The sequence below is a fragment of the Rhipicephalus microplus genome, chromosome 6, assembly GCF_043290135.1.
Source record: "Rhipicephalus microplus isolate Deutch F79 chromosome 6, USDA_Rmic, whole genome shotgun sequence".
NCBI lineage: Eukaryota > Metazoa > Arthropoda > Arachnida > Ixodida > Ixodidae > Rhipicephalus > Rhipicephalus microplus.
In genome coordinates this window covers 161,614,920-161,636,286 of record NC_134705.1, presented here as the reverse complement: position 1 = coordinate 161,636,286, position 21,367 = coordinate 161,614,920, and the positions used below count along the sequence as shown (strand labels likewise).

The 21,367-nt window shown below is 49.9% G+C and overlaps 2 protein-coding genes across 2 annotated transcripts; both read left to right on the top strand.

Moving 5' to 3' along the window:
• Positions 1-1,631: 1,631 nt before the first annotated feature.
• On the top strand, positions 1,632-4,148 carry LOC142766067 (uncharacterized). The gene is made up of 3 exons (XM_075867892.1): positions 1,632-1,923; positions 2,948-3,125; positions 3,843-4,148. Exons 1-3 carry the CDS (start codon positions 1,679-1,681, stop codon positions 4,146-4,148), a joined length of 729 nt encoding a protein of 242 aa, XP_075724007.1. The 5' UTR covers positions 1,632-1,678.
• Positions 4,149-4,884: 736 nt separating this feature from the next.
• LOC142765016 (uncharacterized) lies at positions 4,885-7,007 on the top strand. The gene is made up of 2 exons (XM_075865560.1): positions 4,885-5,218; positions 6,381-7,007. The coding sequence occupies exons 1-2, from the start codon at positions 4,949-4,951 to the stop codon at positions 6,780-6,782; spliced, it is 672 nt and encodes a 223-aa protein (XP_075721675.1). The 5' UTR covers positions 4,885-4,948; the 3' UTR covers positions 6,783-7,007.
• The last annotated feature ends 14,360 nt before the right edge of the window (positions 7,008-21,367 follow it).

Here is a 21,367-nt window from a genome sequence, read left to right as displayed (position 1 = left end):
CGGGCTATAAAAGCCGAACATATTTTGTTCACAATAGCTGAATATCTGTACAGTTTCATCTTTCTCATCATGTAAATAAACCTACGTTTTGTCTCTCTAAGAACGCGTCTCCTCACTGGCGAGCATGGTCTATGCAGACGACGGCGGGGAGCCAGCTACCATAAAGAAACCCGCCGTACCTGCCATCGACCTCTTAACCCCTAACAGAGCGCTGACACCGAATAAATCAGGGTAGGTGTCCAAGCGACGCCAAGCCAGGGAGGCCGATTATAGCAGGGTGAAGTTTCTAAAACTTTTCACGCGGCGCCAGTTCATAAACGAAATAAAAACAAATTCAGGAGAAAGCTGCCGAAACATAGCGCTTGCATTCTATAGTGGTTCCGCAGCTATAGTGGTTCCGCAACCACAGGAGCGTTTGACACACACACACAAACACACACACACACACACACACACACACACACACACACACACACACACACACACACACACACACACAAACACACACACACACACACACACACACACACTACTTATGTCTTATGCAATGTGTACACTGTTGGTTTTTTCTCTATCTTTTACCCCTTATTCTCCTCATCAAGTGTAAGGTAGCTAACCGGAGGTAGTCTAAGTTCCATGCCGTGCGTGTATTCCTTCGCTATGTCCCTCCACGCGAAGTAAACACACAGCTTTGTATTAAATAGCACATTTTCGTTTTTTATATATCTTGACATGTTGATTTTGTTCTCTTTTTACCACTTGTAACACGACGTTACACGGTGTAACACTTTACTTTTTTTCGCGAGTGTTACGTTTGGCCCGGCAATTCGTCTGGGCTCAACTTTTCCTCTCCGGACTCTACCTCCTCGCCCTGCAGTGCCTTCAAGGCGTGGGCCGGGTGCGTCTTTGTGTGGTGCGTTCCTGTTACCATTGGACCATTCCGCCCTGACGAGTGGTGCAATATCTGCACCTTTTCTGGTGGGTGGACAACAAAGACTTCGTCTCCTGCTTTGTGGCAAGAGTGGTCACCGCCTCCTTCGGACGGCGGTGACGGCAGGCTATAAAAGCCGAAGCATTTTTGTAAATAGAGCTGCATCATGTGCTGAATCATGAACTGAATCTCTGTTGTACATAATGCGGGATCTTCTGGATCCCTGTACAGTTCCTATCTTTCTTCCATAATGTAAATAAACCTTCGTTCAGTCTCTTTTGACGCGTCGCCTCACTGGCTAAGATCGGCTATGCGGACGACGGCGGGAAGCCAGCTACCTTCCCCGCCATACCATGCCATCATCATCTATAGATAACGATGGCATGGTATGGAAGGTAAGGAAGTATACTTCCTTACCTTCAACTGGTGACAGCGGTGGGATGCCATCAATTTCCTTTGAGCTTTTACACGACTTGCGCGGTTTATGCGAGGTCATATTGAGGAACCAAGCAACTAATCATTATCATCAACTATCATCATTACCAGCAGCATTTTCTGAGATACCTTATTATTCATCTTGTTATCTGATTCATCCCTCTTTTAACGAGCATTGTATAAATATTTACGTTATAAGGTAGAGTGTGGCCAATCCCCGTTGTGGGTATGAGCCAAAATCTTCTAGGCGACTAAACAGAACAAACAAAACAGCACGGCTGGGTCGAAGCGCCCACCGTGGGGAAGTCGGCCATGCCCTCGGCCGGCCAGGTGGGGACTCCGGCGGCGACGAGCGACGCGGGCTCCCAGCCGGTCCCCGCGGCGACGGCTTCGCAGACCAGCCGAGCCGGGTCGACGGCGACGCTAGATGCGGAAGTCTTCAACGAGCAGGCCATGGCTCTGTTCAGGGCGGCGCTGGACTGCAGCCCACCCGACGCCAACGTGCTCTGCTCGCCGCTCGGCATCGCCTCCGCCATGGCAGCCGCCGACGCGCCCAGGTATACACGACCTATATATACACGGACTCGCACTGTGGATTTCGTACTGAACGGTTGTGTCGTCCATAATCGCCGGTGCCGGCATATAGCTCTCGCCGATCGGCCCGCCGTCCGCGATTTTCTCGCGCCGCGTAGTTCTCGCCGATCGGTGCCCCGTCCTTGGGCGCCTTCGGCCGTGTCTCCCATATTTCCTATCTCTTTTCTCTATTTTCTTTCTGTCGCTCCTGTGCAGCAAGTTCTCCCTGTTGTTTACCTTCCTGCTGTTATTTTTATCCTCCTTTTCCAACAACCAACAAGGAGGAGCCTAGCCGTGTCGCCAAATCGGCAGGCAGACATTAGCTCCCTTTTGCTCTTCTTGAACTACTACTACGACTACTGATATATACATATGCTGACCACGAAATCTAGAGTGCCAGTTTTGCTTATAATAATCAGATTGGGGCTTTTGTTTTGCCTAAGTAATAGTAGAATTTTGCATTCGCTTGTCGCGTTTTTCGAGGCTTATTTGCATTTTCACTGCAGATATATCTAGTGATCATCACGTTCACCAATAGCGCGTTTGCCGATGACTTCGAGTAGTTGAGAGTTGAAGTCAATTGCGAGTCGAAGCAGGGAGAATCAACATTCATGGAACAGTTGTCAGAATGATGACAGTCGCTCCGGAGACCCGCTCACCGAAGTGGGCCGCCGCTCTGCGCAGCGCAGACCTCGGCATCCAAACGTGGGCAGTCCAGCAGGCCCGCGAGGCGGCGTTGAACAGAACAGAACAGAAGGTTTTATTGTGCTAAATGAAGAATACATGTGCATGATATACAGAAAGAGGTCCCATAGTCAGAGACTGCAAACTGAGCCAAGGCCTTAACGATTCCATGTGAGGACTAAGCCCTGTTCACATTAAACCTTGCCGGATGTCCAATAAGACCGTGTCCATCCATTGACAAACGCGCCTTCAACAGAATGGAAACAATGTTAGAAAACTGACAGTCTCTGCAGTGTATTGACTGCACCACACGATTCGTTACAGACGCGAGGCGGCCAGGACGACGGGTCCCTGCATGGGCGACGTGCAAGGCGTGGCGGCGTGTGTGCGTCGTTTTCGCAACTGCGATGCCGTCTGCATCGGCAACCTGCTGCACGTGGACGCCACGACAAGGCTGGACGACGAATACCGAGCGCTCTTCGAGGGAAGCCTGCAGGGAAAGGTATAGACGTCTTGCAGTTGACTTCATCTAAGCCGCCATGCTGTTGATACGAGCGATGCCGTATAGTCGCATCTGTTGTGGTAAAGCACGGCGGTTAGGCTGTGAGCTTCGGCACACACGCCAGCAACGATTATATAAAGTGTGTCGCGGTGACATTGAAGAGTGCAGTGGCTCTGCTGTAAGCGCGCGAAGTGCCCTGTTTCGCGCCAAACGGAGATTGCATGGTGATCGCACATGTTGGTTAGCGCACAAACATACGCGGAGATCTTTATGATATTTCAAGAGCTTGAAATATAATTCAGATTATACTTTGCCTTACATCACTGCTTACCGCCAACGTGACACTGCTGCGAAGTGCTGCTGCATTGTGTCATACAGTCACAAGGTGCTTTCGATTTGCTTCACATTGGATTTGTCCGTTCACCCTAATTTATTTAGCTTTTTCTTTGCCCTCACAGGGCCTACAATTTGACCATCTTATGTAATCGAACTGGTACTGCGCTGGGCGCGGAGTTTCCGTAATACACGATGCTCCCATCTGGAGAGAATCGTGACACGTCTTTTAAGCTGTATCCGCTGTATTGCCAGAGGAAGCTTTTGTCTTGGTACAGCGCCAGTCTGCAGTTCGTTTCGGGTGTCCCCTTGTATGTCATTGTGTATGGCACGTGTTAAGACCATTCAATGGGTAATTATACATTCGTTGCTGCGTCTTCGCAGGTCCGGACGACCAAAGCGGCCTCCGAGCGTGGAGCCACGGCTTCCAAGGACATCGGCGACTCGACAAACCTCTGGGCCTCCGAGCTCACCGGCGGCGCCGTGACGAGCGTCTTCGGATGGTCGGGAGCCGCCGCGAACGACCAGAGGGAGCCAGCAAAGCGTGCGGCAAGCACGGAGATGACGGCGCAGCTGCCGGAGCCGCCCCTGGTGCGCGCTCTTAATCCCGTATACCCACACCGCGGCCGCTGGGTCAAACTGCGCTTTGATCCCGCGGCCTTTTCTTTACCAGCACCTCCTCTATATTAATTTTTTTTGGCTAGTTCAAGCGAAAGTGTTCTAGTGGTTACGGACGGTGTATCGACTGTTGATCAGAAGGTCGCGGGAACGAATCCCAGCGGCCACGGCTAGATTTTCGATGGAGGCGAAAATGCTCGAGACCAGAGTACACTTCGATTAAGGTTCAGGTTAAAAAGCCGGACTGTCGTTATGCTGTCGTCACTTGGCGTAAAGCAGTCAAAACCACGCATAGAAACAGAAGATGAAGCAAGCGAGAAACAGAAAGGAAGAAGGGGGGAAACTGGAAGACGAGAAATAGAATTGACTAAAATATAGGAGAGAAATAAAAATGGAAGAGAAGGAGGGGAGGAAAGAAACACAAAACCGAGGACACAAAAGAAGACTTGTGTCTTTGTGTTATGACTTACCCCCGTATTCACAAACGCTCCTCGACTCGACTGCCACCCTTCCTTCACTTGACAGAGTTGAGCACTGCGCCACCACTCGGCTGAAAATGACGCTGCACTGCTCAAGAATCGCAGCAGACTATCGCTAAAGTGCAGTGACTTGCCGTACCCAAAGATGGCGTTCCCATCGGCTTTCTCAAGTGAAGGCAAAGCGTTATGTGAAGGGATGTTCTAGAATACGGGGGTTAGTGTCCCCGCTCTGCGCCTCATTCTAGGGCGATCGAAGCTTTCTTCGTTTTATTATTATTTATATTTACCCCGAAACTCGCCCCGCATAACGGTGCGCGTGCGCAGGCCGCGTGCCTGGTGAACCTGGTGTACCTGAACGGCTGCTGGGAAGAAGGCTTCACGGGGGCGGGCGACATGCCCTTCTACGCCAAGCCCGACCGCGCCCACATGGTGCCCATGATGACGCAGCGGGGAACCGAGATGCCCTACGTGCGGAGGCCATCCTTCTCGTGCCTCCGGCTGCCGTTCGACTGCCAGTCGTCGCACATGGCGCTGTTCGTGCCCTCGCTCCGGTCGGGCGGCGTGGAGAAGGAGCTGCTGCCGTCCATCCGACGGTGGAGCGACATGCGCGCCGTGCTCGACGCCCTGGCCTGGAGAACTGACGTCACGGTCACGCTTCCCAAGGTAACCGGACCGCAAGTTCTTCCGTTTCCAATAGAAATTCTCAGACTGTTCGACATACCCGGCAGCGCGAAGGCGTAGCGTAATGCACGATAACGTGTCCCCCAGTACATGGGCTTCTAACAATTTGCCTACACGAAAATGCGATCACCACGGCCGGTATCGAACCCGCGACCTTCGTGTCAGGAGCCGAGCACCCTATAGGCACTGATTCACCGAGGTGGATAATATAATTATACACACGTAGGTTTAGCGAAGTGACAACTCGTACGTGCATGTAACGTAAACCAGCGCCTCGTTTATGAAAAAAAAATTACACCATCTTCGCTAAAGTTAACGACGTGTAGATGCGAAACAACAGGCGCTAACGCTTAAACTGGCGGCGACGTTGAGCCTGGCGCTCATCGCTGCATTGCGTAGGAGAGAAACCTAGAGAGGCGCAAAGCACGCAGCGATAAACCGGTGTTTCCTACTGGACATGCCAATCACTGCTAATGGGCAATGTAAGACAGGCAACTCCGATTGGTTAACACGTACGCTGCGAATTTTTTTTTTTCAACAACGCACAGGAGGGATATCCCACCGGTCCTACATTGGAAGCCAAAAGTCTGTGAACGGTTGTTTAGCGCAAGCAGTTGGTTTTTTAAATCAAGAAACTCGCTAGAAGGCGCAGCCCGCGTCGGCGTTGCGAGGTGAGAGAGGGAGGGTAAGAAAGGAGAAACAGGGGACGTGCATGTGCAATGGAGGTGTAAAGGCCGCGGGGAGAAATGCCAGGAAGAGAAAGAGAGGGGATCGAGCAAAGGTTAGCAGAGGCTCCCTGCGTTGGCGTTGTGAGGCGAAAAAGGAGGAGCGTAGGAAAGGAGAGAGAGGGGAGAGTGGACACGCGTGCGCGGTAAGGGTGGTCACGCCGCACGCTGGATTACCTCGACTCTGAGCTGCTTCGCATCCAATAAAAGCGAGGAAGCGTTGCTCGAACACGCAAGGGCACAGCTTATGGTCCGACACTGCTTCATGTGTTCGTGCATGTGTTTCTGTGCGTACGCGTAAACTTCATAGCGTGTTAGGAACTCCGAAACCTCTGACTTCGCCACTGATACACACGTACAAGCACTCCCAACAATGTGCAAGTCCAGGTGCACCTGCAGAGAAGGCCCACACCTCGCAGGTGCTGCTCGAGTCGCCCACCATAGACCTGCGCAAGTGCCTAAAGACGCTGGAACTCCACCGGTCTTCTTCCCCGACAGACGTCTCCGGTTCGGCGCCAAACGCGGTGGCACCGGGCGGCCTCAATGCCTCTAAGGCGCCGTCCAAAGCCGAGAGCGTCTCCTCGAGCGCCAACGTCCAGGACCTCCGGGTGGAAGGCCTGTACCACAAGGCATCGCTGGACCTGACCACGAAAGGCGGCCCGTCTCCCCCCGGTTTCTCAACCCTCCTGTCCGTGTGCTCGACCATTCCACCCAACGAGCCGGTGCGGTTCGTGGTGGATCGGCCCTTTGTGTTCGCCGTGCTCGCCGAAGGACTCTTGCTCATGATCGGCCTCGTCAGGAACGTCCAGAGTAATGTCTAGGACATCGAAGGGACGCTCCGAAAAAGTACTTCTCGTGACATTTGGCCCGCCCGCGCATACTGCGCCTGGGTAGCTTGTGTGTTTTTGCACACACGTATTTTGTTAATTAAATGTTTATTGCCTTCTAAGGGACGAGTGGCGAGGGAGCTGGGATCCAGCGCGACGGTACTCTAGCTGTCCAAGACACGTCCTCTATGCCCGTAATGATCAATAAATTGTTTTCTTGATGGTAAACACGACTATGGTTGTAACACCTCTGTAACCGCTAGGGAGCGCGGACGCCGTGCGGAAGTAGCTCGAGAACCAATCGTGCATTGAGGTGCATGAGACCAAAAATCCAGATAAGTATTCCCCTAGTTTGACCGAAATGTTAAACAGGACATGACACGGTCACCGAACAATTTGTGGTGTTAAGCGAGAAAAACAGAAGTCGAGGGTCAATTACATCTACACATATATAAAAAGTAGACTTCCGAATAATACTTCACTGCAAAACAAACTCTAGAAGTCGCCAGCTGTACACCCCGCCGGCCATGCACCGCCATTTTGCAATGGCACCTGTGACGTTACATGAAGCAACGAGTGGTGCCATCGTCTTATACCAAACTGTTTAGAAATGAGAGCGCACTACTTGGACACGTACAGAAAGACGGGGACATGTCTGTGCGTGTCTAAGTAGTGCGTTTTCATTTCGAAACAGTCGTGTATCACCAACTCGCCCAATCAACCATATCGACTTATACCAAAGTTTCTGTCGCTGAAAATCGTCCAATTTCAGTGTCAAGCTAAAGAAGGATAACGTACCTCGATTTCACGCGCAGCCTAGTGCGGAATAATTCGCCGCAATACGCTCGCACAGCTATCAACATGTTAAGGCCTGACCACAAGTACGCGTAGCAAAGCGTCAGCGCATTTTTTTTTTACGCGGCATCGCGCCCCTTTCGTACGACGCACGCGACCCCGTGACGCCTCCACATGAAGAGATCGCGACGCCGCGTCAAAAAAAAAAAAAGCAGGCGTTGACGCGCTGCAACGCATGCGTGTGGTTAGTCCTTTACGTCCCGGCTCGCTAGTGCGCCAGCGTTGCCCGACTCCCCGATCTCTCGCGTGTTCGTCAAAATACTCGACTCTGAATTCAGTGCTCCACCGAATGCGGTAAGATTTCGCCGGCTTGTTTGTGAACCAACTTACGTGACAGAGATTGTGCTCGAAACTGGGTGTCATGACTCACGGATCCTTTTCCTTTAAAGGAAAAGGATCCGTGATCCTTCACAGTGCGGCTATGGTAGCGGTGAAGCACGGCTTCCCCGGGAAGCGGGAAATTCACAAACCAGCCATAAGACGAGGGCCTTAAATCGGCGAGGAAGCGAAAACATAACGGGTTGAAAAACGTGCCCCCCCCCCTCCCTCTCCTCCGTATATATGTAGTCGCCTCGTTTTTCTAGCTCGTTCGCTTGAGGAAAACGAAGCAGAAAGCACTCACGAGGTAAAAAAAGAAAAAAGAACAAAAGAAGAGAAAAAGGTTGCTCTGTGGCGCCGTGTCTCGTTCGCGAATGCTTCAACAGGGACAGTGGAGCAGTTTACGAAAACGACACTACACCAGCGACAGCGCACTGGCGACCACGTATACTCTTACGGGTGGGCAGAGTCAAGGGCGAAGCAACGCTACAAGAGAAAAAACAACAACAAAAACAAATGTACCCAGCCACCATCTTTCCCGATCGCGCGCGTATCGTAACAACGGATGTAGGCGCGTAATGCGAAAAGCTACAAAAAGCGAGGAATGAAAGCGAGAGCTCTTAGAAAGGAGCAAGTCGAGTCGGGAATATGTCGTCTCCGGAGAGACACCATATATCTCTCTCCTCCCCCTCCAACCTCCTCTTCGGGTCATTCTCCGTGCGCGCCAGTCTCGTTCAGCGGCGAGTTCTGGTTTCTCGTCGGCAGCAGCAGCAGCAGCCACACGCTCGCGACAGGTAAACGAGAGAAAAGAGGAGCACAAGCGATCGCGTCGTCAGGCCGTTGACAGCAGCGACGGCCACGCGCATGCGCAGATGACGCGAACGGAGAACGTGACGCAGGGGCCCCAACAAGATGGCCTGGTGGGTTCAGTTGGTATCGCATTGCACCTTGCGAACGTCATAGCGCAAACGGACGGATCAAATAAAAGACATCACAACACACAACGCTGACGTCTTGAGTTGTCTTCTTTTGTACTACCTGTGTGCGCACTCTGTTTCTAAGATGCGGCGGCACTGCTAGAACCGTCGACCTTCGAGTGAAGTGATACAAAAGTCGCGGGTTCAGATCACAGCCAAGGAAATTGTGATTTTTCGTTCGCTTTCAACATCATCATCATCAGTCTGACTACGTCCACTGCAGGACAAAGGCATCTCCCATGTTCCGCCAGTTAACTCGGTCCTGTGCTTGCTGCTGCCAATTTATACCCGCAAACTTCTTAATCTCATCTGCCCACCTAACCTTCTGTCTCCCCCTAACCCGCTTCCCTTCTCTGGGAATCCAGTCAGTTACCCTTAATGACCAGCCGTTATCCTGTCTACGCGCTACATGCCCGGCCCATGTCCATTTCCTCTTCTCGGTTTCTACTATACGATATCCTTAACCCCCGTTTGTTCCCTAATCCATTCTGCTCTCTTCTTGTCTCTTAAGGTTACACCTACCATTTTCCTTTCCATTGCTCGCGGCGTCGTCCTCGTTTGCTTTATTTTATTTCAATTTAAAGGACCTCTCAAAATACAAAAACAAAAGAAAACGAGTGCGCATTATTTCCTCCTAGTGATTCCCGCGACGTCGACAGTGCAAATGCTCTCGATCAGTGCACACACGCGAAATAATCAGGCGTGATTTGTCTACTGCACTGCTTTCCCACGCAGTCGCCCTCGCGCCAACCTGGACCACATTATCTGGACATGTCCCCGCAGCGACACACGCAGTCAAACAAAGCGCCACTCCTACATTTAGGATAACCACGCCTGAGCAGCGGGAGGCCGTGCTGCTCATCGCGTGTCCGGATGACCAACCCTGTGCAGTCCGGCTGGCCGAAGACGTAAGGTCTCGCTGCCACCTGAGGAAAGGGGAATCCAGTATAAGGCTAGTGTCCCGGCAACGACCTCGCTTGACCCCCGGCAAGGACAAAATCTAATGCATTCTTTCTCTCTCTCTCCTTTCGTCCTTGTCTCTCGTGAGATGATTATCATGGCCGATCAACTGATTGTAGTTCATTTTGTGAGTTTCCAACCGCGCCAGCGGCGAAGCAGCGATAAGAGCGTGGCCCCTCACCACCCCGAATTGAAAGACGAGAGAGTTGTTTTCTCCTCGCCTTCGCTGCCCGTCTTTCCTTCGTTTTATATATCTTCCTGGCAACTTAGTTTTTAAAAAGATGTGAACACCGTAAGCTCAAAAGCGCTTGAACCCACCAGGACTTCGCGCTTTTCGGAACCATTGCAGTACAGTCAAGATGGATGAATGAAGAACTTTATTGGGGTCGTAAAGTATTCCACCCCCGTTTTATAGGGCTATGATCGCGGTCCGCTCCCACGTTGGGACGGGGAGGCCTAGCCTCACCGCCGCATCGTGGGCCTTCTGGACAGCCTTGAGTTGTTGTGTGAGGACCAGACTCGTGAGAATTAAATGAAAGGGGTTTTCAGAAAATTCTTCATTTCTTTCTTTGTAAAAAGGGGCACTTCAAGAGCATGTGGTTAAAATCACTGCAATTGTGGCAGTCCGCACAAAGTTCTGAAATATCCAGCGGAGTAATGGCTATAGGTTACGAGGCTAGGGTATATTACCGTCTGGAGCATGCGAAGAAAGATTGCCCTGTGATTCATTGATTGATATGTGGGGTTTTACGTCCCAAAACCACCATATGATTATGAGAGACGCCGCAGTGGAGGGCTCCGGAAATTTCGACCACCTGGGGTTCTTTAAAGTGCACCCAAATCTGAGCACACGGGCCTACAACATTTCCGCCTCCATCGGAAATGCAGCCGCCGCAGCCGGGATTCGAACCCGCGACCTGCGGGTCAGCAGCCAAGTACCTTAGCCACTAGACCACCGCGGCGGCGCAGATTGCCCTGTGGCCTAGACAACTTTTCATGAGGCAACGGAAAACCTACGGCCTAATTGATAGTGCTTCGTGATCTCGTCGAAGGTAGACAAAATTTCCCTAAAATGAAGGTTGAGGGCTGATTCCTCTGTCTGAGAAGCACAAGTACCGGCGCGGTAATTGAAGCCTCGCGCCTTGGAGTGGGCTAGCTCGTTGACATAGGGAAGGTCCCCGACTTTCAAGCCAAGGTGAGCAGGGAATCAAATAATAGGGTGTACAGTGAAGAAAACACTAATGATGTCCCCTATGCTTTCTTCTACTTAATGTCCATCGGTTTCAATAGTGGTGTACGGACAATTTGCCTTACTTTCGCACCTAATATTCGAAGTCACACAATCAACCGACGACGTAAGGCGACAATGTTTCTGTTGAATTCTTCTGTGTTTAATCCTACATACTCGGGAGCGCTGCAGGAAATTTCGAATTGGAAGGCTCAGACGCCACATGAAGCGCGCAAATTGACTCTCGGCGGCGTCAGCGTCCGACGTCGACGGCGTCAGCACGAGCGATACAAAAATAAACGTCGGCAGGAAGTGACATCACAATATGACGCCATTACGACGTCACAGATCGTCAAAATTTGTGTCGTCCTTGCATGACATTGTCATTTGTTCAAAGGTGGGCTGAAAACGGAGGCCATGCAACACCAGAATGGGTGCAGAAAACTTGCACTGCCTCCGATCTGGAGGCAATACAAAAATGATGGACCATCTTGCCGAAGGGAACCCTGATGGGATGCGAAGTTGCAGCGGTACACGCGGCGTTCACCCGGTTTAAACAGGCGTCGACACGGGTGCTGGACTAACGGCTTGAAGCGAAACTCGATGTAGCCTTCACTTGAGTAAACGTTTGCTTTAAACGCAAAGACACGGGAGGCGGGTTGGGTTTCGTGTAAGTTTAATCGCAGATAAACGAACCGAAAGAGTGTTTCCACTCGATGTTCTGTCGAGCGTGGCGGGCGATGGAGAGAGTTAAGCGACAGAAAAGTGTGTTGCGAACCGGAGGATGAGCCGGCAGCTCCACGCACTGTGGCGAGCGTGCTGCGCGTTAGAGAGAGAGTGACGCCAGCACGCACCTGCGAGCAGCGTGCGAGGGGAGCGTGACGTCAGCACGCAGCTGGGGCGTGACCTACTCGGCACGGCTCCAACATTCGAGCGAGGGGAATGCATTGCTGCGCATTCGTACGGACGTACGCACGGCGTTACACATGTGAGTCAAAGAGATGCGTCGCATCTAAACACGTAAGGGACTGAAAGCTTTAGGAGGGCAGTGAGGGACGATCACCAATCGATTGAGAAGTACAAGGAGATGGTGATTATTTTTGCCTTCGGCTCATCTAAGGCGAATACATAAGGGACCTTGTAAGTTTATTATTATTATTATTATTATTATTATTATTATTATTATTATTATTATTATTATTATTTGTTGTTGTTGTTGTTGTTGTTGTTAACAACGTGAGCATCTTTATGCCTTCATGTGCAACTCATCTTGCTCGTCCCGTGTAAGCTCTGGCTACAAAAACAGTTTCGTAGCGGTAGTTGTTCTCAGCTTTCAGAACAAAATTTACGTTGGAAGTATTTTTTTCTCTGCGCGATAAAGAAACATTTTTCAAGAAAGTTTCTTTTACTTTATTCAAATGAAGTGCCACACAAAAGTGTTTCATGCCTCTGTCCATCAATCATTCACTTCTGTCACCTCCGTCACCGAAATGACGTCAGTGAAAAATGCATGCTAAATATTCAAAAAGAAAACTGCTCAAACTCCTAGGTCTTCGGGGACGTTTCGGCCAACTCTCTAATACTTACCTTAAGTACGTTTAAAAATAGGAAACGTGACGTGTAGTGAGTCAGTAAAGATGGTTAAGGGTTATGATTTAACTAATCTTGAAGCGCACTGGCACGGAGACAGAATAAAATAGGTAAAGCGGAGAAGCGAAGCTGCTTTCGAAGGCAGGTCTACAAGTTACGCTCTTTAGGTAGCCTTATCGGAAACAGATATTACGACTTTTACCATTTCGTATACTCCACAAAACTTTCCAGCCAGGAGCAAAGTGCGGTTACGTTCACTTTTTCTAATTCGTCGATAGTGGATACCGCGTCGCGCTTCTAGGTACGCCAGAATACGAACATTCTTTTTTTTTTTTTTAAGGAACTCGCACAAGCGTGGCACGCGGCACTTCCGTGGCGGCGCACCGCAAATCCAGCCGTCAAAGCAGCAGCCGCGAAACAAAGCAAATTGGACGAGGCAGCCGCGCGCCTCTCACGCGAGAAGCCCGCTATAGGCTGCAGGCGAAAAGTAAAACGGGACACGTCAACCTTCTTTTGGGGCGGCGGAAGTTATTGCTTTCGCGCCCCTTTTATTCCGACGCTCCCGCCCAGATTTTTCTTTTTCTTTTTTCAATCGACCCGGACGAGAGCTCGGTGTGCAACGGGGAAAAAAAAAGGGAACATCTGAAAGAAGGTCCGCTAGGAGAAGGAATGCTGAAGGTAGAAAACGGCCGGCTTGTTTATTCGGAGGACGCGCACTACGAATATTTACAAAGCTTGTTTCCGTTTGTTTTGCGCCTTGGTTCTCCAGACCATTGCACGTCCCCGGTGCACCACCGATCCACCTTAGCGGGCGACGCTTAACGTATACCTGAGACTAAACAGTTTAGCTTTAGCGAACAGTAAAGCCACCATCGTCCAACTCTTAAGTAATGATATTAATCAGCAGTTAAGGCATGATTACCCCATAGCAGCTATAATTTTCGAACAGTTGATCACAATTAGGCAGCATAACAAACAGCTAGTTGACGTCAGGTAACATTAGCCAACACGAGCCAACAGTTGGGGATAATGAGCAAGCAGTAGCAAATTACATCAAATAGTTCGTCACCATGAGCTAAAAAAAAAAAACACCAGGCAACGTTGCGGAACATCAACGAGTACTAGCCAATAAAATCTAGCTGGTAGTCAACCGTAGCGAAGGTATACCCGAGATTACCGGACTGTTAGCCTATATCGGCAAGCATTACCGAATAGTCTTTAACCAAAATATCGAAACGCCAGGTCACAGTGAATCAACAGTAGCGAAACGTCAGGCAACATTAGTGAACATCAGCTACCATTAGCCAATAGAAGCCATAACTTGGCAAGCATTAGAGAATATTTAGTGACAATAAGCGAGTCAATCAGTCGGTCACCACAAGCCAACATAAGAAACATAGGCAAATTCATCGAACAGTATCATCATCACACAAAAGCAGCAGGCATTTAGCCAAAACAAGTGAACAATAGTGAACATTAAAGACAATTAGCCAATAGAAGCGAACTGTTCGCCAACATCGTCGAACAGTAGGCATCGGTTGGCCAGCAATAGCGAATGATTAGAACTATTAGCCGACATTAGCCATTTCCAGCTACAATTAGCCAGTGCGAGTGGTACCACAGTGCATAGGGTAGACTTCAAACAAATTGTACGCTTTATTCTTTGCAACCAATTGATATATTATAGTTAGGATTTCGTTTTGAGTGCCCTTTCATGTGACAGTTCATACTATACTTAACACCACTGAGGACAACTCTGCCGATTCTAACAAGGAGTGAGTGAGCGAGTGAGTAATCTTGCACGTGTGTGTGTGTGTGTGTGTGTGTGTGTGTGTGTGTGTGTGTGTGTGTGTGTGTGTGTATGTGTGTGTGTGTGTGTGTGCTGACGTGAGGACCGCTTTTCGATTTCCACTTCCTTTCCAGTGTGGTACTTCTCAATAATAAAAAAAAAAAAACCAAGGCCACTGTAGACCTTCTTAACGTCGAAGCACGCCACTCAAATATTGGCCTTGAGCAAAGACCAATCTGCTCGATGCGGAAAGGGTAGTTCCGGCAACCCCACGCTCATAGACACTTTCAACTTTTCGTCGTCGCTTTTCCGAATGGAACGGCGGACTTCACCAGGGGTCACCGTTGTGATTTTTTTTTTTTCGACAGTGGCGCCACCTTCTAAACTGCCGCGCGATTTCCCTGAAAGGCAGTGCACACAGACTCAGTGCGCCTTACAGCTCCAAATGCATATCGGGAGCGGAGGAACCCGTGAAGAAACACAACCACCTCATCCAATATACATGAGACCCTAGGTGAGTAAACACACCGGCGGCGCTGCGGAAAAAAAGCGGGTCGGGAAAGCCGCCCGAGGTATTCAGACGGCGTGCAGCGCCGAAACGACAGCCTCGGAGCGTCGTCGACCGGCTTTGCGCATACGGTACAAAATGCGCACGCGCGTGCAGATTTTGTTTCTACTTGAAACGTACGACCCCGTACACTCGCGCAAGCGCATTCAACAAGGCGGCGAGCAGGAAAGTGCGCGCGAGCTTTTGGAATTTTCGCCGTCTGCTATCGAGAGAGCAGACGGCACACCGTTTTCGCTTTCGAGAAATATAAAAAAACCCGAGAGGGAAGGAAAGGAAACGAAAATTAAAAAAAAAAAAGCCAGACGACAACGACGCGGCGCGAGCGAGACACCGGAAACGCAAAGCAGAAGAGCAAACGCGGAAGAAATCGTCTGCGGCGGCGTCTTTGCGAATCTTCTGGTGTGTATAATTTCGCTGCTGCACGCATACATGAGCGGGAGGCACAAAGCAAATTTGATGCGACCCGCCATTTATTGAGAATGGTCTTTAGGAGACACCCTCATGCGCGCACCGTGCATGAATATGTCGTTCCTTGATTCCCTCGCTGAGTCGATTCCCTCGCTTTTACTGGGCTTTTCGAAAACAGTGCTTTCGTGGCTAAAAAAAGCAAATAAATAACAGCACGTAAAGTCCTAATCTAATGTCGTTCCTGTGCAGCTCCTGGTGGAGCTCTATTATCATTATCAGCCTGATGTAGCTCTATAATCCAGTGATTATTGAAGCCACACTATCGCGAAACTAAGTGCGTCGCACGGGCAATCCGGTGATTAGCACAGCAACCACGCGCTTGCCACCGCCTCGGAAATCGCGCGCTTGCCGAGGAAGTGGCGCCCTCTGTTGCACGGCGTGGGTACAATACAGATATGTTTCATGGAAATTTTTCGCGATTTCAGGTAGATCGCTGTGATAAAGACTTGGTTATTTCTGCAGCCTGTATTATTTTAGATTTCATTTGTTTAGCCACACCGCCGTGGTCTACAGTGGCTAAGGTACTCCGCTGCTGATCCCCAGGTCGTGGAATCCAATCACGGCTGCGGCGGCTGCGTTTTCGATGGAGGCAACAATGCCGTAGGCTTGTGTGCTCAGATCTGGGTGCATGTTAAAGAACCCGAGGTGATTGAAATTTCCATAGCCCTCTACTATGTCGTCTCATGATCATATGGTAGTTTTGGGACGTTCAACCTCAGATATCAGTCAATTAGTTTATTTCGCACTGGTTTTGGAGTCTTGCTAACCTCGTTTTTGAGCTGTACTGACTACTGCATGATCATGCGACAGGACAGGAGATTTTGGATGATACACAAGCCAAGCCCCTAAAGTGATATGCACTTGCAGGGGGGGGGGGGGGGGGGTGTCTCTAACCACCCCGACAACAGGCGTAGTCTCTGGATGTGTATATGTGTATTATATGTGTGCTGTGTAGACTTGCGTTGTCCGTGGCTTAAAAAAGTGTTTTGTCGCAATCTATTATCATGTCTCTCTTCTTGTAACCTTAAGAGACAAGAAGAGAGCAGAGTGGATTAGGGAACAAACGGGGGTTCAGGATATCATAGTTGAAATCAAGAATAGGAAATGGACATGGGCCGGGCATGTAGCACGTAGACAGGATAACCGCTGGTCATTAAGGGTAACTAACTGGGTTCCCAGAGAAGGCAAGCGGGTTAGGGGGAGACAGAAGGTTAGGTGGGCAGATGAGATTAAGAAGTTTGCGGGTATAAATTGGCAGCAGCAAGCACAGGACCGGGTTAACTGGCGGAACATGGGAGAGGCCTTTGTCCTGCAGTGGGCGTAGTCAGACTGATGATGATGATTATTATCATTTATCCAGCGGTCCAGCTCGCAGTGGCAATGTGAGGGAGACCGGTGTATACAGTGGGAGCAATTGCAGAGGGAAGGAGAGAACCTTTATTAAAAAAAAAACAAAACAGACTTTTTGCCGGCATCTAAAAACAGCTACACTCTGTATAGGGATGGGGAAGGGGACCAAACGATTTCACAAAAGAGAGGAGAAAAATATGAAAACAACTATTAAAAAATATGTAGCGACCAAGTGAACCTTCATGATATAACTATATACAATGTGGGTATCAGGTAAATCAAGGCTTCCCTCTGTGAGGTATCATATCGTTAGAGATCGATTGGAACATGCCCACTCCATGTTTCTTTCAAACGCGACAAATTGTTGTGCCAGCATAAAGTTTGCTAATGATAAGCGCCACAGTCAGTGCGTATATATTGTAGCGAAACTTCTGGGTTGCTTAAGCTATAGACACATCAGATGTCCATCCAGACGAATGAATAAGTGTGGGAGCAATTCCGCACTGTCAAGCAATGACAAGTCGACACGACGATTCCGGGAAGAACTCATTGGGGGTTTATTAATCTAATACAACTTAAATTTACACGATGCACTAATTCACAAATACAAAACATGAAAAATGATGGCATACACCTCGGCTTGCATGACTGGTCTCCGGTGGTCAGATGCGTTGTTGACCCCGAGTCCGCTCACCCCAAAAAGGGCCCGAGTCACTGCTTAAATAGGGCTTTCCAGCATCCACGGGTGCGCGGACCAATCAGGCAAGCCGAGGATAAGCAATGCCAACACGAGTTTTCATGGTCGCGTGAAGCCTGCCTCGCAACAAACTGTAGCAGCTTTTTGAAAACGGGCACATTCTCTAAGACGCGCACATAAATGCTCAAATGTCAGCCCCCGATTGCCTCGGAGGACGCAAGCGGCGGCTCGCTCGTTTGGGGCGGGGGTGGTAGTGGTTAGAAGAGGAGAAAGGCACTTAATTTCTGCAGCCCGGTCGGGAGCACGACACAGTGGCTGGTTTGGCGCGAAGCGCACAGTGACCGACCAGCTACAGCTTTTTCTGTTCAATCTTCCTCGAGGCGCCCTCCTCGAGACAAGTCGTTAAACAGCGCCCCTAACAAGAGCATCTGGCAAAGAACGAACTCCTGCTGTAGCTGAAAAAAAAAAAAAGCTTTCCGCGAGACATTGCCTTCGCGACAATATGTCACCGTGATTAACGAAGTAGTTAAACATGGTAGCCACAGTTGATCGAACGACTCTTGAACGGCACTGCGTAGCTTAGAAGTGTGGCAGCTTGGGCTAGTTGGTATGGCACGACGATAGTTATAGCGCGAGAACAAAACGACGACACAAAGACAAGAAGGGCTCGTGTCTTTCGTGTCCTTCTTGTCTTTGTGTCGTCGTTTTGTTCTCGCGCTATAACTATCGTCATGGACTGCGTAGCGTCGTGAAAACAAGTCAAGCGTGTCAACGTTCTCTTTCTCCACGGAAGTCTTCAAGGACGCCACGCAGTTTTGTGCAAAACACGCCTGCGAGCGTCTGGAAAACGCGAGCCTAATTGCACGCGGGGCACGCGCGGCAATCTTCCAATTTGCTCTTTGCTATTTCATCTCACGAGGACGGACTATTTATTCTTGGCCCATCCTGCTCACTGTGTGCTAGTCGTGAACGTGGTTTGTCAGCCGCTGCGGAGACCCTTTCACTGTTTACAAACACGGGACCTGCATGACATCCGGTTTCGTCCACCGATGTGCCTCCTTCTCTTATTTGACAGAATATATTCAAATAAATGTTCTTTTCAGCTACATAAAAATTAAGGAAAGATCTCCTTGTACTCTACGTGCGTTCATTTTATGTGAAAAACGAAAGAGAGATTTTCCTTACCCTTGAAAAGAACTGTAAAACGTGCTTTCAGTTTCGACGTGAGGATGAGGTGGTAAATAAGGTGACTGGAAGTTTTTTTTCGGGTACAACGCTTGCAACCTTGAAAAAGTCTATAGTGGATGATGCTCGGTTGCATACCCGAAGGTCGCGGGATGGAATCCCGTGCGCTGCGACCGCATTTCGAGGAAGGCGCAACCAGTAGAGCATGGCCTCAAAAATTACGGGCGCGCGGCCGCACGCCTGCCATCTCAGAGGCCATGACTAGAGGCCCGTGTGCTCGAGATTTATACACGTTCATAGCAATACCCGAAGTTTAACTCCCAAAACTACGATACAAGAGGGGCGCCATATAGTGGGGGGTTCCGGAAGTTTCGACCATCTGGCGTTCGTGCACCGACATTGCACAGTTCACGCGTGCCTCTACCATTCCGCCTCCGTCAAAATGCGACCGCCACGACCGGGGTCGAACCGGTGACCACTGGGTCGGCAGGCGAGCATCGTAGCCACTGCTCCACCGAGCTGGACGTTTATTTTAGACACGTTAAATATCCCCAGGTGGTGGAAATTTTCGGGACTCTCCACTCCCACACAATCATATCGTGGTTTTGGGACGTAAAAACCGAACAATTATAATTACTCTTTCGTGATTTATATAATTACCCTTTGGTAGACAAGATGCATCAATAAGTTCGAAGAGGCCAAGCTGTCATCAGGATTACAAGTGAGACGTCCCCGCTACGCCACCGATCGCAAAAGAGAGGGAAGAACACTCAACCCTTTTTCTCGGTTCCCTCCTGGCTATGCGTCTCAACCACTTTCCATACACAGGGATTCGTGCCGGCAAATGGAAGACGCTACGACCTGTTCCTGTTTACTGATTCATTCAATTTATTACTAACTGCAAACATCGTATACCCGCGTACATCAACCACTACACAAAATTATAACACATGATTTACATACTCGCGACGTTCGACACAGGGCAGGCACGTAAAGAAAGTAACTGCAACAATACAAGGGTATGCATATATAAAGAAAACACACGACGACACAAATGACGAAGTTATCAATGAATAAAACCACGCAATGTCTCAACGCGCCGCTTCCCTTCCTGCAAAGCTCGTCTAAATAGGGTGCATAAATTTCGTCTCACGAATGGTCCGCGTTTGTCAGTCTTCATCGTATTCGTCGTCTCTCTCAGCGATTTCCATCTTAATCTTCTTTCATAACGTCCCGCAATCACTCGCTTCCTCGTTTCCCATCTCTAACTTTCATTCCTCGTTATACCATCCCTGCATTGGTCATCATCTCATCGACTCTCGTCGCTATCTCTTCACGCCGTTATCTTCCTTTTCCATTCCGTCTCTCTACCATCTCGATCTCATCGCCTCGTCTCCTCGATCGCCGTTCCGTAGTCCCTTTTCGTAGGACACGACTCCGCCCCTCCGTGGCACCTAACCAATTGCCACTGTTGACACGACACATTTCTCTGTCAGTCGGTGTGTGTCATCTTCGATGGCCGCCCGCGGCCCACACTAGTAGAAAACCCTCTCCCAAGCAAAGCCGAGCAAGTAATGTACAAACTCAAGCCTCAGAGAGAGAGATGGGCGAGCTGTCCGAAGACACGTGAATTACGGGCGAACAATGGTCCCAATGCCCCGACAAAGCGCGTCGTCTGTAATGGACAACGTCCTGAGTTTGCAGTGTTGTGCCGAAATGTTTTCGGCCGAACCATTTGCCCCGGTTTCTGGTACCCGATGACCCGATGTCCAGATCGAGTCTCAACGCCTCCATGCAACTCGGTGTCTCCCGCGAAATTCTCCGCAGCGCCGCTTCTTCATCATTCAACGCCGCGGGTGGCCATCCTCGCAGAACGCAGTAATGAGCCCTGGAGCCACGGAGGCTGACGGAAAGTCAGGCCGGGCCCGGCACAGGCGCTGCAGCACGGTCGCATTCAACGAACCAACAAAAGGTACTCTGGTGCCCCCCCCCCCCCCCATGCCACAAATCTGAAGGGTGCGCACGGAACATTGCCACCGTATACTGTCCGTAGACAACAAGGCGCCACTCGGTCCTGGTGTTTCCGCGGGGGGGGGGGGGGGGGGCGAGAACCGTCGACAGAATCCTTCCAGGAAATCCACTCCGGAATGTGCATTCGTTACCCAAAAAGTTTTCTTTTCCTTTTTTTTAATGAGTTGGTTTAAGAAATGAACGTAAACATCTTGAAAGGGCTGGGGTTCAGTCTGTGTTTGCGGGGACGTCACACAATGAGTAAATAAATATAGCGTGAGACAATTGAAAAAGAGTTGGAAAAACAATCTTACGGAACTTACATAAGGTAGTACGAATACTCTTATTCTAAGCATTACTCTTTCTTCACCATCGTTACTGTTGTTTTCTCAATATGAAGTTGTTGTTTTTCTTTTTGATTAGGCATAACATTTTCTTAAAAGCACGTTACCCGCCCATCGCGCCTATAGGGTGCTTGTCCCGAACGTGCTTCGTCATCGCCACCACATGCACCACTCGCAGACGCGTTTCGTATCGACATCGCCACCACCAGTATAATAAACCAGGTGGTCGGGCTCGTTTCA

Excerpts from the sequence above, each read along its gene's own strand:
- LOC142766067 (XM_075867892.1), top strand. The coding sequence starts at position 1,679 with ATGCCCTCGGCCGGCCAGGTGGGGACTCCGGCGGCGACGAGCGACGCG. Across the intron at positions 1,924-2,947 it reads GCAGCCGCCGACGCGCCCAG|ACGCGAGGCGGCCAGGACGA; the intron begins GTATACACGACC and ends GATTCGTTACAG. Across the intron at positions 3,126-3,842 it reads AGGGAAGCCTGCAGGGAAAG|GTCCGGACGACCAAAGCGGC; the intron begins GTATAGACGTCT and ends GCGTCTTCGCAG.
- LOC142765016 (XM_075865560.1), top strand. The coding sequence starts at position 4,949 with ATGCCCTTCTACGCCAAGCCCGACCGCGCCCACATGGTGCCCATGATG. Across the intron at positions 5,219-6,380 it reads TCACGGTCACGCTTCCCAAG|GTGCTGCTCGAGTCGCCCAC; the intron begins GTAACCGGACCG and ends CACACCTCGCAG.